The sequence below is a fragment of the Saccostrea cucullata genome, unplaced genomic scaffold, assembly GCF_032062105.1.
Source record: "Saccostrea cucullata isolate Sc308-1 unplaced genomic scaffold, CSIRO_AGI_Scuc_v1 ctg7343, whole genome shotgun sequence".
In the NCBI taxonomy this organism is placed as follows: domain Eukaryota; kingdom Metazoa; phylum Mollusca; class Bivalvia; order Ostreida; family Ostreidae; genus Saccostrea; species Saccostrea cuccullata.
Window position 1 is genome coordinate 9325 of NW_026935514.1, and position 13603 is coordinate 22927.

General features: G+C 33.5%; 1 protein-coding gene across 1 annotated transcript in view; it reads right to left on the reverse strand.

The window, feature by feature from the left end:
* Positions 1-13197: 13197 nt before the first annotated feature.
* Positions 13198-13603, reverse strand: part of LOC134243073 (uncharacterized) — a gene marked incomplete at its 5' end in the record, with an annotated part of 44107 nt that continues 43701 nt past the window's right edge. Inside the window, 2 exons of the mRNA XM_062725293.1 lie at positions 13198-13244; positions 13329-13547. Of these exons, the coding sequence (XP_062581277.1) occupies positions 13198-13244; positions 13329-13547 (266 nt within the window). The remainder of the gene's footprint in view (positions 13245-13328; positions 13548-13603) is intronic.

Below are 13603 nucleotides of genomic sequence, written 5' to 3' on the forward strand. Positions count from 1 at the left end.
CCAAGATTCCCCTCTAAAAAGTCAAGAATATTCCAAATATGTATTTTTTTGCCCCTGTTTTTGAGAAGATTCCAAAATAGCCCGTGTTATATTTACTTTTCTTGATTTGGTTGGGCATAATGTCCTTCAATTGTATCATTTTAGAACTATTTTACATAATGATAATCTGGCAAGTTTGGATGAAATTGGTCAATTGGTCAGAATAAGAAACGTTTACTGACAGAAAAACAGGTGATCAGAAAAGCTCAAGTGAGCTCAAAAGCTGTCCCTGCTTAATATTGTTTTTAAAATATTTAGAAAATGAGAATAAATACGATTCATATAAAAAGAATAATGGATCAAGATTTATTTTGATAAAATGATGACTTACTTAAATATTAAACTAGAACTGTCCAGTAGTGAGAAATACCCCCGCTGGGTTTTTCAGAGGTGCCAATTCACAAATATTTATGGATCTAATTTCATTTTCAAATAAGGAGTGTTCACAATTTTCTTAAAAACATTTATAGTGAAAATATTACCGTTCATTATATTTTTCAAATTAATGAATCTATGAATTAAATGAAATGAACCAAATAAAACATCAATATTAACGAATTGTAATTCCACATTTTTTATTTTCTTCATTGAAAAAATGAATTGCAGCTATTTGTCATGACACTCTGCAAATTGATTGTTGAAAAAATAATCATATTATCCAAAATCATATTCATCTTGATAACTTTATATCAAATTCATTCTAAAAATAAAGAGCTGGTAATCCAATAATTAAGTGCATTGACAGATAATAACAATTTAGAGAACCAGAGAAGAGATATCTTTACTAATTAATAATTTTATTGTTATTTATGCTTCAGAAATTTGATATTTCAGGCGCAGATATACAGTAATTAAATTATGCCAACTAGCCATTTGCAGATATTCCCTGACAATTGTTTGTTAACTTAAAAAATAGCAAGGTATAAAACCTAATCTATTGCATTTCTGGCCAAGTATCAAAAAATTGCTCAGGCATATTGCTCAGCAGGTTACCGGTAATATATTGCTACCAGCCCAAAAAATCAATCAACCATAATTTGATTTTAAAATGAAATCAATTCTCACATCTGTTTAATTTTGCTGTGTCCCTTGAGCTGCAAATTAAATTCATGTGTCCTAGCTGAGCAAAATTAGGGCATAATTTATACAGGATGCACATCAAAATGAATCTTGGCAATAGGCATGCAGTTTAACCAATAAAGCTAAAAAATAATCTTACTCCAAAGCTTTGAAGTTGTGGCGGTGTTTTGTCTTCCTTAGGTTTTGAATTGTCGATAACTGGTGCTCGAATGGTTGGTGCTTCGTATTCCCATATGTTCGCTTTGAATAAAGTCAGCGTAAAATAAGTAACATCCAAAGTTATCAGCACTTGCAGTTTGAGTTTTACTGGGATTAGCTTCAAATATATCTTTAACCTGTAATAAAATGTATTGGTTAAAAAGTATTCAAAATGATCATACAGATAAACTTATACTGCCACTTATTGAAAAAAACCTTTCTTGATCTTCGAAATTAAGGTATATTACTGTATGTTTTAGAATACTGTTAAAAAGTTCACTGGAAATTGAACTTCATTTGTCATTAACCAAATCTTGTGAAGCCCAATTATTCAACAAGAAATGCTTGTAAAACACTTATGCCCCCTTCCCCCAAATAATTGATTTTTTTCTTTTATTCTGGAAGTCTTTTGGGACATGAATTTGTCTTAAATTGCTCGATTGTACCCAAAACTGAACTTCACCTAGATACTTATATGATAAATCCGTACTCCAAATTTCATTTCAAATGAACGGAAACTTGGTGGACCGACAGAGAGCAGCAAAGCAATATGCCCTTCCTTCTTCAAAGGGGGCATAATTATACACTACTAGTAATTATCCCTTGTACATTGTGACATAAAAACTGTTGCAAAGTATATAAATTCTAATAAACTAGTTTGCTTTATACATTTACAAAAGAAGATTAAACATGAGGCAACAATCTTCACCCGAGTCACCATGGCCCTGCTATTCTATATAAGCTCATTATATTGTAGCCCAAACCTTCTCTGTAGCCCCATCCTACCCTCCAAATTCATAATTTGAGCGGTTTTGAAACTTATCATATATACTCGCCTATAAGTCAGTTTTTTGGGGGTAAAATTTGGTCAAAAACGCTGTGTCCAACTAATATTGTCACATGTAGAAAGATTGGTATTTTCTGGACGACGAAAGATAGTATTTAATAAGCAATCTTCATATCATCGTTCAACAAAGTCTTTATATATCAAACCTTATATGTATTCTATGCATTTTATGTGTTTAATGCATAAAGAACAAGTATTCATAAATTCCAGTAGTTTTATTTTTATATTTTTTGTGCATTACTAATCAGTGCATTGGTTAAAAATTGTCAAGCGGGTCAAGGGCAAATACCCCCCCCCCCCAAACAGCAAAAAAATTATAACCGACTTGTAGACTGACTGACTTACCTTGTATATACGACTTTATACGGTAATTACTTGTCAACAAGTATGTTTCCATTTAAGTATGACTAACAATGACTCTTCTTTTCTTATAAAAATTTTTACCCTATAAATTTCAGTGAAAACTTTTGATTTTTGATTGCTCATTAAGGCCCACCTTAAGCGAAGGGTTCATACTTAAAATAAACTTCAATCAACACTAACTGCTTTCATCTATGACTGCATCCTAACTTGTTTTAAATTGATCTATATACTTCTATATTTAATTAGAAATTGAAATTGTGAACGGTTTACAAATGGTACACCAACTCGACACTTTTTGATCAGGAAAGTTCATTTGAGCCTTCTGCTTGGGTGAGCTTGAACACATACAACGAAGTTCCAGGGACAAAAAACCTTGCTATGTCATAAACATTATTTGTTATATTTATTAATTTCACTTTTAAAGCTAAGGGAAACAAATATAAATTTGCTTGAAATGCTGATTTGATCATAATGATCGTGTTTGTTATAAGCATGTTTTACTATACTTACGTAACATCTAATGGAAATCTTCTGTAGAAAACTTCTGCAGTAGATGGAAATGCAGTGTCCATAATGTTTCCAACAAGTCGAAGTTTAGCAAACAGTATACCAAAACCTATTCCTAACTCTCCCCAGACTACCAATCCTCCATAGGGCTCACAATATACAGTCACTTTCATTTCCATGAGTTTTGCCCCAACAGCAAACTTTACACCATAGTAGTAATCTATTCCAAATCCTGAATGTAGAGAAACATTCATAGATCACAATGCTCAAGAAATTCAAATACAATGAAGCACTGATGTGGTACTATTTTTTTGTTTTTGTTTTTTTTATCCAATGTCAATCGTTACATAATGGTATGTCCATTTCTTTAGAATTAAGGAAGCAATATTCTTTGCAATGTTTCAAGACACAATTCATATTCTGAGACTAGAAACTTTAGTGATGCTGAAATGTGGAATCATTCCCTGCAGCGAGTATGTACAGTATGTGCAATAAGTATGAGGTCTGCTTATTGTTTTCAAGTAAATTAAATTGACCAATTGTCCGGTCAAAGTCCTGCTTGAACAGCTAGGCTGACAAAAGCCAGCATTTGCTCTTTAAGCAATAAAAGTGACTAAATCATTGCTTAATTAATCACTTGAAGTTTGGAATTACTTAATTAAAATACAGACTAAACGATGAGGGAATGCTAAATTTATGATGAATGAAAGCTGAATCCTTTGATTTTATTCTATCCCTAGTGTCATAATTTGATTACTAGAAAACTTCCATATGTTTTATCATAACAGGCTCTCAATCTATTACTTTTCATGATTTTGAAGTATTAACACTGCATTATTTAGTAATTAATTATTCTTGGAAAGGTGTAAATTTTTAACCTCAAAGGATACTTTGTAACAAGCTTGATTAAAATTGCTTCACTATCTATTGGGAAAAATATATAATGTGAAAAGCCTACTCTTAAAAGACAAAAATGGACAGCACATTGGCTCATTTCAGTGACTGACATTATCTTATTAATAAATTGCTTGCCTCTGATCATATGGTTATCAAGACTTCTTTTTCTTAAACTTTACCATTATCATATAAACAATCCATTGATGTGCAATTTCAGGTGTTTTGCTGGGCATTAGAATATTTTAACTTACCAAATTTTACTGTCAAAAATCCAGCAGGAAAATCTAAAGGTGGGGGATTAAACAAAGGTCCATGAGTCTTTGGGAAACTGAAATCTCCCTTGAGCTCCACTTCAAAGTTTTCAAATATACTGGCGCCATCAGTGAACAACTTACTTATAAATTCAGAGTACTAAAAAAGTAAAAAAAGTTATTGCTTTATTTCCAAAACAAGAGGTCAATGAGCCATGACACTCACTTGAGCACATATTGGTTACAAAAGCAGTTTCAGTACTGAAAAGATAAGAAAACCCCATTTTTTTTCTGGTGCAATGGTTCTTTAGAAGAAGATTTCCGAAGATATCAATGATTTTCTCTATGTAAGACAACAATTGCCCAATGTAGCACAATGCCCTACTCTCTTGGGTCAAGGTTTGAACAGGCCCCAAAACCATAAACTAAGAAGAGACTAAAGTCAAAATTTTAAACTAATATAACTTTTGAAAAAAAAAAATTCATCATATATTTGAAATGAAATATTACACAACACTGCAAATTTTTAAGCAATACATTAAATAAAATTCAATGTATTAAAAGTCAAAATTTTTGCTTAAGTTTGTTCTCAGTTTATGATCTTGGGGCCAGATTTGAGTCTTCACTACCTCAGGTTACTTTAAAATAGATATGACTGAATAGATATTACGATTTTTCCTATATAATTTTATACCCACGTAAAACTTGGATTGCTCAAAGTGCTCCTATATGTTCTTGTGTATAATTTTGATCCCTTTTTGTTGCCCACATTACCTCTTTGTGGGATTTCAACAAACTTTGATACTACAGTACCTGTGAATGCTTCCATATAAATTGACCATCTCTGATGATAACAACAACAAAAATGATGGCAGATTTTGATCAGAAACTCCCTCTCGAGCCTTTGGTTCATGCAGGTGAGCTATGAAGAAAATTTTAGAAAATCTCACCAAAGCTTTAGCTAAATCCTGCACATCTTTCAGAAGTAATGCGACCTTAGTGGGATCAATGTTCTTCAATTGTAACAGAGCGTCCAAGTCTCCAATTGTCATACATGCTAGTTTGTTTGCAAGTATCTTGGTTCCTTTTTCAGTTACCCCACTTCCAACAATGAAGGATTGGTGACTTCTACCTGGTATTGAAGACATACCGACCAACATATCAGCAATCGCAGCACCTGGAAAAATAATCAACTTGTTCAGTAAATTTATAAACAACATGAAAAAAAGATATACAATTTTAAAAAAATGAAAAATCCTGTATCAGGTTGTTCAGGATTGGACATAAATTTCTATAAGTAAACTACAAGACAAGTAAGGCTATAATTCTACAACTTTATTCTGCTATATCTCAATAACTTTATCTGCACTAAGCCGGTTTTGACAGTATTGTTACATGGCAGTATGTACTAACAAAGCAAAATGCAAGGCTATGTTTTGCATCAAGATCAATGCAAAAGGATATAATGCATAAAAGATACTTTTTGGATTATTGTAATTTGTGTTATTATATTTTGTGTCAAGTGTAATCGTGAGAAATGCAATCAAGATCATTCTGCATCTTGATTAACACAAATTGCAATGAGAAATGTACACAAAAACATACTCTTTAGGACCATTTCATTTAAGCACCGAGACCTTTGAATGCAAAATGTAATAACACTCTCTATGAATTTAATATAAAAATTAAAATAAAAATATCGAATATTTAAAATTATATTTCCTGATACTTAAAATATCTGTGATACCGAGGGTGACTGGAGTTTTCATTGACAAGCATAGTACATAGTATTACGTTAAGGGCCTTTCACAATTGGCGCACGAGCGGAAGCGACAAAATATTCGTGCTACCGAAAATTTTTTAAGGATCTTAAACTGTTGCTAAAATAATTGCACATGAAAAAGTATTCGTACGAAATTCGCACGATCTAAAGCGACCGTTGTGCAATAAGTCTTACGTTATATCTTGCATCTATATGCGACTGTTGTACAATGAAAGCGAGTGTTGTAAGATACTGCTAAAGGATCGCGCGAGTGATCAGGTGATCAAACGATTGAACGTGCACCAATGCGATTGGACGTAAGGCGCTCGTGCAATCATACGTTTCATGGTACGATTGATCGTGCGACTGAGAAGGGGAATATATATACTACCCGTTTCCGACCCACATCAGTCGAATGCAAAAGATACCTCCCAAAAAGATGCCACCCAAAGGTACAGGTAAAGGCAAAGTAACACGTAGAAAGAAGGCCCAGGGGGAGGAGGAGGAGGAGGAGGAGGCCCAGGACCTGCCGCAGCAGCCCAGCTCTTGTCATAATCCGCCTGAGTTTGTCGACGAAGGGTAAGAGTCACCAGACCAGCCAGTTGAACCTTTACAACCTGATGGTGACAGTGAGGATGGGGACGAGGAAGATCCTAACAAACATAAATCCTTGGACCTGACTCCAGAGCGGGAACAAGAGCTAGCAGATTTTTTCCAGGAAAATCCCTGCTTCTATAATAATAGTCGCTGTGACTTTAAAAACTCCAAGAAAAAAGATCGCCTGATTCAGAAAAAGGCAGCAGCTATGAATCTGACTGGTGCGTAAATCAAAATAATATTATTGAACATTTTAATTGATTTATTTTGATATATTTTACTGTTGATTATTAAATATTCTAAATCTTATCAATCTTGCATTTGTTTCTTTTCAGTAGCAGACATCCGGCTCTGGTATAGATCCCAACAGACCATCCTGGGCAAGGTCCAGAAAAGGAAGAGTGGCCAGAAAAGATGCAACCTCACAGTGGGTGGAAATAAACTTATGCTTCCTGAGAAGACACATAGTGCACCGGCCACAGGTATCCTTGGAGTAATGCGCTGCAGTAGCTCATAAAACATGACTGGTGACATTCTCATGTAGTTCAAAAAGTCCACCTGGCATTCTCTCTCTATCTCCCTCATCAATTTCATACTGGCCAAATAACATGCGCCTCTCAATCCATGGCTTGACCCACCAACGTCTTCTATGTCTTCCTTGTCTTTGTCGACGACGAAGTAACGCCTGCACGACCATATGTCTTTGCTGGAGTACTTGGAGTTGTATTCGGAGATTCAGTATACCAAGCAGACGGCGAGGAGATATTGGTGAAGCAGCATCCATGGTCAATTGGGGTCTAAAACAGAGATGCTTACACAGGGTTTACATATACTAGTGGCAAAGCACGGGAAATTAAAGTAGATAAATCAAGCATAGTAAAACGTTGCAAGATTACACGAGACACGTTGAACAACAGTCTCATGGTCGCACAACACACGCATTTACAGCTGCGATTCATATTACGACCTTTAAAAATCATGCATCACTCTTGCAAATACACAAAATGTTGTAAGACGCTCGTACTAATATTCGTGCATTGAATTGCGATAAATGTTGATCGCATTTGGTCGTGTCTGAATAGTGTGCATGTCGACTATTTTGAGGAGACTTGATGCGACCACTAAAACGCATGCAACGAATGCGAAGCATCGCGCAACGTATGCGAAAGCTCGTGCGAAGCTAAAATTTTCGGATCGCAAAGTGTTGTAAAGTGCTCGTGCGCCAATTATGAAAGGGCCTTTAAACAGCCATTCAAAGACAAAGTAATGAGCATGAAAACTACTACTAATTTGTATTTGTATATATGATTTATATTAAGTTGTTTTTTGTTTGGTTTTTATTGTTTGACCTAAATATTTTTAAAAAATATATTATAATTGGTGTATACGATCTTTCAACGGTGACTGTAAAATTTCCGAGACACTACAAGAAGTGGAAACCCACAATGACAGTATGACAATGAAAATAGGATATTCCTATTCATGACACATTATTATAAATCTAGCGCCGTCGCACTTGGCTGTGCAGCCTGTGCATAGATGAAGTGTTCATATTGATGATGCTCGTAAAATATTGTATATTGTTTTGAATTTTAAATTTAAATCAATTATACTCTATACATATTAATGTATTTTTTCTGCAACAGCTGCTTCCGTTAATTCTAGTAATAACAAACAAAGAAAGCATTTCATTGTTTAAATTAATTCCCTGTTATACAAAAAGCATCTTTCATGCATCCCGGATTAATGTTGGGTATAAAAGTACTAGAAGTACTGTGAGCAGTGAGCTAAATAAAATCCCCCACCTTCCAAATAATTATAATGCAAAAACCATGATGCATGAGCACAATGGCATGATGAGATAAAAAAATCTGTGAAATTATCATTTAATTTTGTACAGTGGTGTAGGAAGAGATCTGGATATGAGATGAGTACCCTTAAATATTATAGAAAAATGGCAGTGTCAATGTTTTGATATGAGAAACCCGAAAAATGTTTCCAATCAAGAAGTAAAATAAAAGGTGAACAATGGCACTATATAACAAAGAATCTGTGTAAGTTTCATTAAATTTCATTTATTTATTTATTATTATTTAAGAAGAGTTGCGGATAAGAGAGGGGTACCGCACTACCATGCCGGGATGGGGGGGGGTGGTAATAAAAATCTACTGAAAAAAACTTTGACCAGGGATGCTGACCCAACTTTGATGAGATGAGCTAAATATTAAAATTGTCCCCCCTGCACTATGTTATAAGCATGGAATACTGTAATGTTAAAGTTGTTACAGTACATGTATCAAGCAGTGATTAAAGACGGAAACTTGTCAGATTTATGCTCACCTCCTTGAACAGTAACAGCCTGAGAGTTGTCCTCTGTAGTTTTAATGGTGAATGGATTACCAGATCCTAAAGCTTGTACTTGAGCCTTAATCCCAGTTGTCACATCATCACTTGACAAAAGTGTAGCTGCCAAATTCTTTGCCTTTTCAAGTTTCTGTACAATATATCATTTAATTTCTCTCCCTTAAGATTCTTTTGGAAAAAATATTTCTAAAGTTCTATGTCCTCTTTTTTGAGTACTTCTAGTGGAAACTGATGGACATATATGCCACTTTCATTTAAAGCCAAAAAGTCAACAAAGTCAGTGAAAAAAACTATTCCAATTAATATTTCTTCCCTGAAAAATCCAGAGAAAGCTTAAATTTTTACTGCTCACATTGGGCAGGAGGACAGAAATAGGAAGACTTCAATTCGGACTAAAATCATCTACATCTTGGAAAATTATTTATGCAAAAAGAAATGAGTACTGACGAAAAATGTAAAGCAATTTGTCTAATATAATATTTAAAAGGATTTTATGAAATATGGGAAGAAAATTATTTCACTGTGTCATACAAATGAATGCTTAATACATTTATTTTAAATATATAACATTTATTAAATAGATTATTGAAGTGGTCAATCAAGACGAGCTTGAGTGTTTTAGTAAACAATGACATAACTGATTAACTCACATCCTCTGCAATAATCTTTTGCCAGAATTCTTCAAAGTCATCATTTGGAGCATTATTTACAAGAAGAGCCCTTATTCCTTCTTGAAGCTTTTCTGGGTCTAATCTGTAATATACACTTTTTTGATTTTTAAGCTAATCTTACCTGACGCCTTGACTCAAAATACCTTTATTTACATAGGGAAGCTAATATTTATTTATAACTAATCATAGCTGGGCTGACCTAAAGATGACCTTTCACATTTTTAATTATAAATATTCCAGTGTAAAACTTTGTAACCCCTAAAACAATTATTCATTATTATATCAATCTTCACTATCTAAATTTAATAATGCCTAAAAATTTACATACTTTGACAAATCAACGGATCGTCTCCTCCTTTTTCTCCTGCCCAAAACACACCCTTGTGGATTTATTCGGGTTGTGTTTACATCCAAGATGCTGTAAACATCAATTCCTGTCGATCCATCAGTTGACGTTTTTCGAACCATTAACACAACTCCAACAGCATAGTTAGCACCATTCTTAATTATTGTATAGTTGACTTGAAATGCAACAGGATTTCCAATAGTTTCCATGTTTAATTCTCCTTAAAACAATGGAGGAAAGCTTATGTAATTTATTTGCAAGTCCTTCGAACGGCTCAATCAACGTTTAATTAGAGATAATTACCCAGCCCTCTTTTCAAAGGGGAAGGGGACAATAGCTATAAATTGTTCAATTAAACACTTCAAACTTTAGAAATACAGTGTACTTACCATTATCAAGGGCTGACAAGGATTTCTGCACTATTTTGTTCTCAACCTGGAATTCAAATTGGCCACAATCCAGTTTTACCATAAAATAGATACTTCTGTTGCCAAGATCAAATTCATTCTCAAAGCAGCATTCTAATCCATTGCAGTCTGGTAGATATGAGCAGTATTTCTGCATCTCTAACGGAATACCCTCTATCTTTGTAGCATCACACACTGCAAGTATCACTTTGATCATTACATTGCATACTTAGTATAAATCAAAAAATGGTTAAAAATGAATTTGTTGATTAGAGATATAGTTTTAAAAAAAATCCTTTTCAAAAGGTGCATGCATGGACACAGATTTGAAGTTAATATTTTCTGTATAATATTGCGACTTATAATTTTAATAGTATTTCACACAAAAATATATTACAAATCTTATTTCATCTAAAAGTTATTAAAACTTCAAATTTTTAGACGGGTTTGATTGACACATCCTTACACTTTAACAAAATTTTAATTTTATTCTTAATACTTAGGTGAAGCCTCGGGCAATAGAACACACTGAGCTGTTCCCTGCACCTCGGAAAAATATTCTGGTCTATTGACTGCTCAGATATTAAATAATTGTATAATGTATTTTACCTCCTGAATTGAATGTCAAAGCACCACACTGTGTTTGCCTCCAAAAGTCAAAACTGATTCCTTTAAGGAAAAAAAGTATATTTGTTTATAAAGTATGAACAGATTAATTGTATGAAAAATAGTTACCGGTACAATGAATTTCTTTTTTGTATATTTGCTTAAAAATTGATTTTATCATGTCACAATTTAAGTTTCATCAATTTTATACCATGCACCTACATATAACCTGTTTCATATTTAGACTGTTAGGAATTACAGTATACACGTATGAATGTCCTATTTGATGATCATAGAAAACGACTCATGGCAGCAAGACTTACCAATTTATATACTGGCCCTGCTTGAGAGAATTTTAAAGATTTCAGATATTACCAAGATCAAATCCATGCCAGCATAGTACCATTCTAAGATTTTAAACACAGATTTCTCTCCTTATTCCTAAGTAAATTAATGTTCCCTGCATTATGTCCCAAAACTAGCCCAAAGGCAAATTTTGAACAGACTTGAATATCCCTTAGATAAGCATGATTGAATATTAGTGTGCCTAAATGTACATGTATACCTTTTGTTTATACAACTGTACTTATTACTGAAGAATTCTATACTACTGTCAAACTTTGAACCACAGTCGTAGCCCAGCTATATCCTATCTGAACAATTTTAAATACATGTTATTCTGGGATGCTGACATATCAACATGACTACGAACCTGTTATTCTGGGATAAAAAAAAGGCTTTCCTACAAAATCCTAACTCCTGCAACCTCTTGTAATCCCAGCATAGCTCTCAATATAAAAGAGTATTCTACATGTACATTTTTTTCTCCTTCTATTCTATTGGGTAAATTAGCAGCATGCCTTAGAGAGTGCAAAAAATCCTTGAAAATTGTCACATACAATGAAGGGCATTGAAGTGGTAAAAAGAACGAGTGCACTTATTGGCACTGGTAAAATGGGAAAAAATAAACAATCAAGTTAAGCAAAATTTTTCATACCAAATAAATAATAAAAATCTAAACCGTACGATTCAACAAATTTTACCGCTGAAATTCACGAATATACAAAGAACAAAACCATAGAATGTGGCAGGGGTCAGCCGACATTTGTGATTTTCTATAGCGAGAACGGTCATTCATTTCAAAGCTTTTGTTTACTACGAGCCCAACTTTGTACAAAGTTTTGCGAATGACAAAAAAAGCATAATACATTTATAAAACTTGTGTGAAAGTAAGAAATTTGTACACGATTAGGCTTTTACTTAAAATATTTAAAATGTTCCAAGAAGTACAATGTTTTCCCTATAGCAAGTGAAAACTATTTACCTGTATGACCCATTCTGACACATGTTGAATAAATTATCAAAAATACTTATAGTCACGTGAGTTCTACCCAGGTAAACATTCCTCTAAGGTGCTCACGGGAAAACATTGGCAGGTTTTGTATCATTTTGTCAAAGTCGTGCCGCTTAGAAATATTTGTATGTATTTGTTTTTAAGAACACGAGAGGGCAAAGAGAGTTTAATGCCATTCATAAAAGTGTCAAACATTTTTAACATTCATGCAAGACAGTGAAACAGGTATTGAAAGCTACCTAAACACTCCGTTGTAATTTCAAATTCAATGAAACTACTTTATCAATTTCTTAGTTTGATTATTATGGCTACAGGCAGCTGCACAACTTTATATTTTGATATATTGAAGACAGTTGAAAGGGTAAAGGGTTGGGTTGGGTTGGAGCAAATATGAAACCCAGACTCTCAGACTGAGGAAAGATAAAATTGCACATTATAACTCAATTATACATAAGCATAGTAGTGTATCTTATATTTTAAATATAATGTTCAATAAAATATTTTTTTTTTATTTTTTCAGAACATATTTTAAAAGACATCACAAAGTTTGTCTCTTGTTATAATGATTAATTAAGATGTGAAGTGTGATGTAAAGGTGACGAATACTACTGAAATATAGTACATGTATTATTCGTATGGTATTTAAAAATTAATACTAACCATCAAATGCTGCCTCACCGCTGCTAACATTACATTGGACATAGCTGGTTTGCAGGTCATGGAAGGTCAGTACATCAGTACAGCTGCTTTGTTCAAAGCACAATGAGATATTCCCATCAACGTTGATTTTCTTCTCAGTTACCACATTTGTGACATGAAACCTACCAAATAAGATCATTTAACACCTTAATTCAATTAAAGTGCAGCTGTAGAATTAGGATTAACTTTTTGAGTAAATGAAGTTCAGCTTACCCAAATCTAATAACTCCATGAATTCCAATTTTCTCCATTGTGCCTACATGTAAAACAACATTAAATTTAAAATCACTCTGAATATAAATTAACTGTCAGCAGTATATACTGTATAAAGAACACTTACCCCATGTGTATGTGAACAAGTTACGACTGATTTTCAGGTTATCTATCAAGGCCTCCATCTGGTAACTGCATGTGTTAACTAGAAGTTTAACTTCAGTATGTCTTTGAACTGGAGCAATGTAGACACAGCATGACACTCTGTCACATGTTGAGGGTATATGACAAACAACTACTTTGTTTGAGATGGATGGTAGGGTGTAGTTTGGATATTTTTCACATTCTGTTTCAGAAATTTAAAATTCTTAAAGAACTAGAAATATGTTCAAAAGACATGAA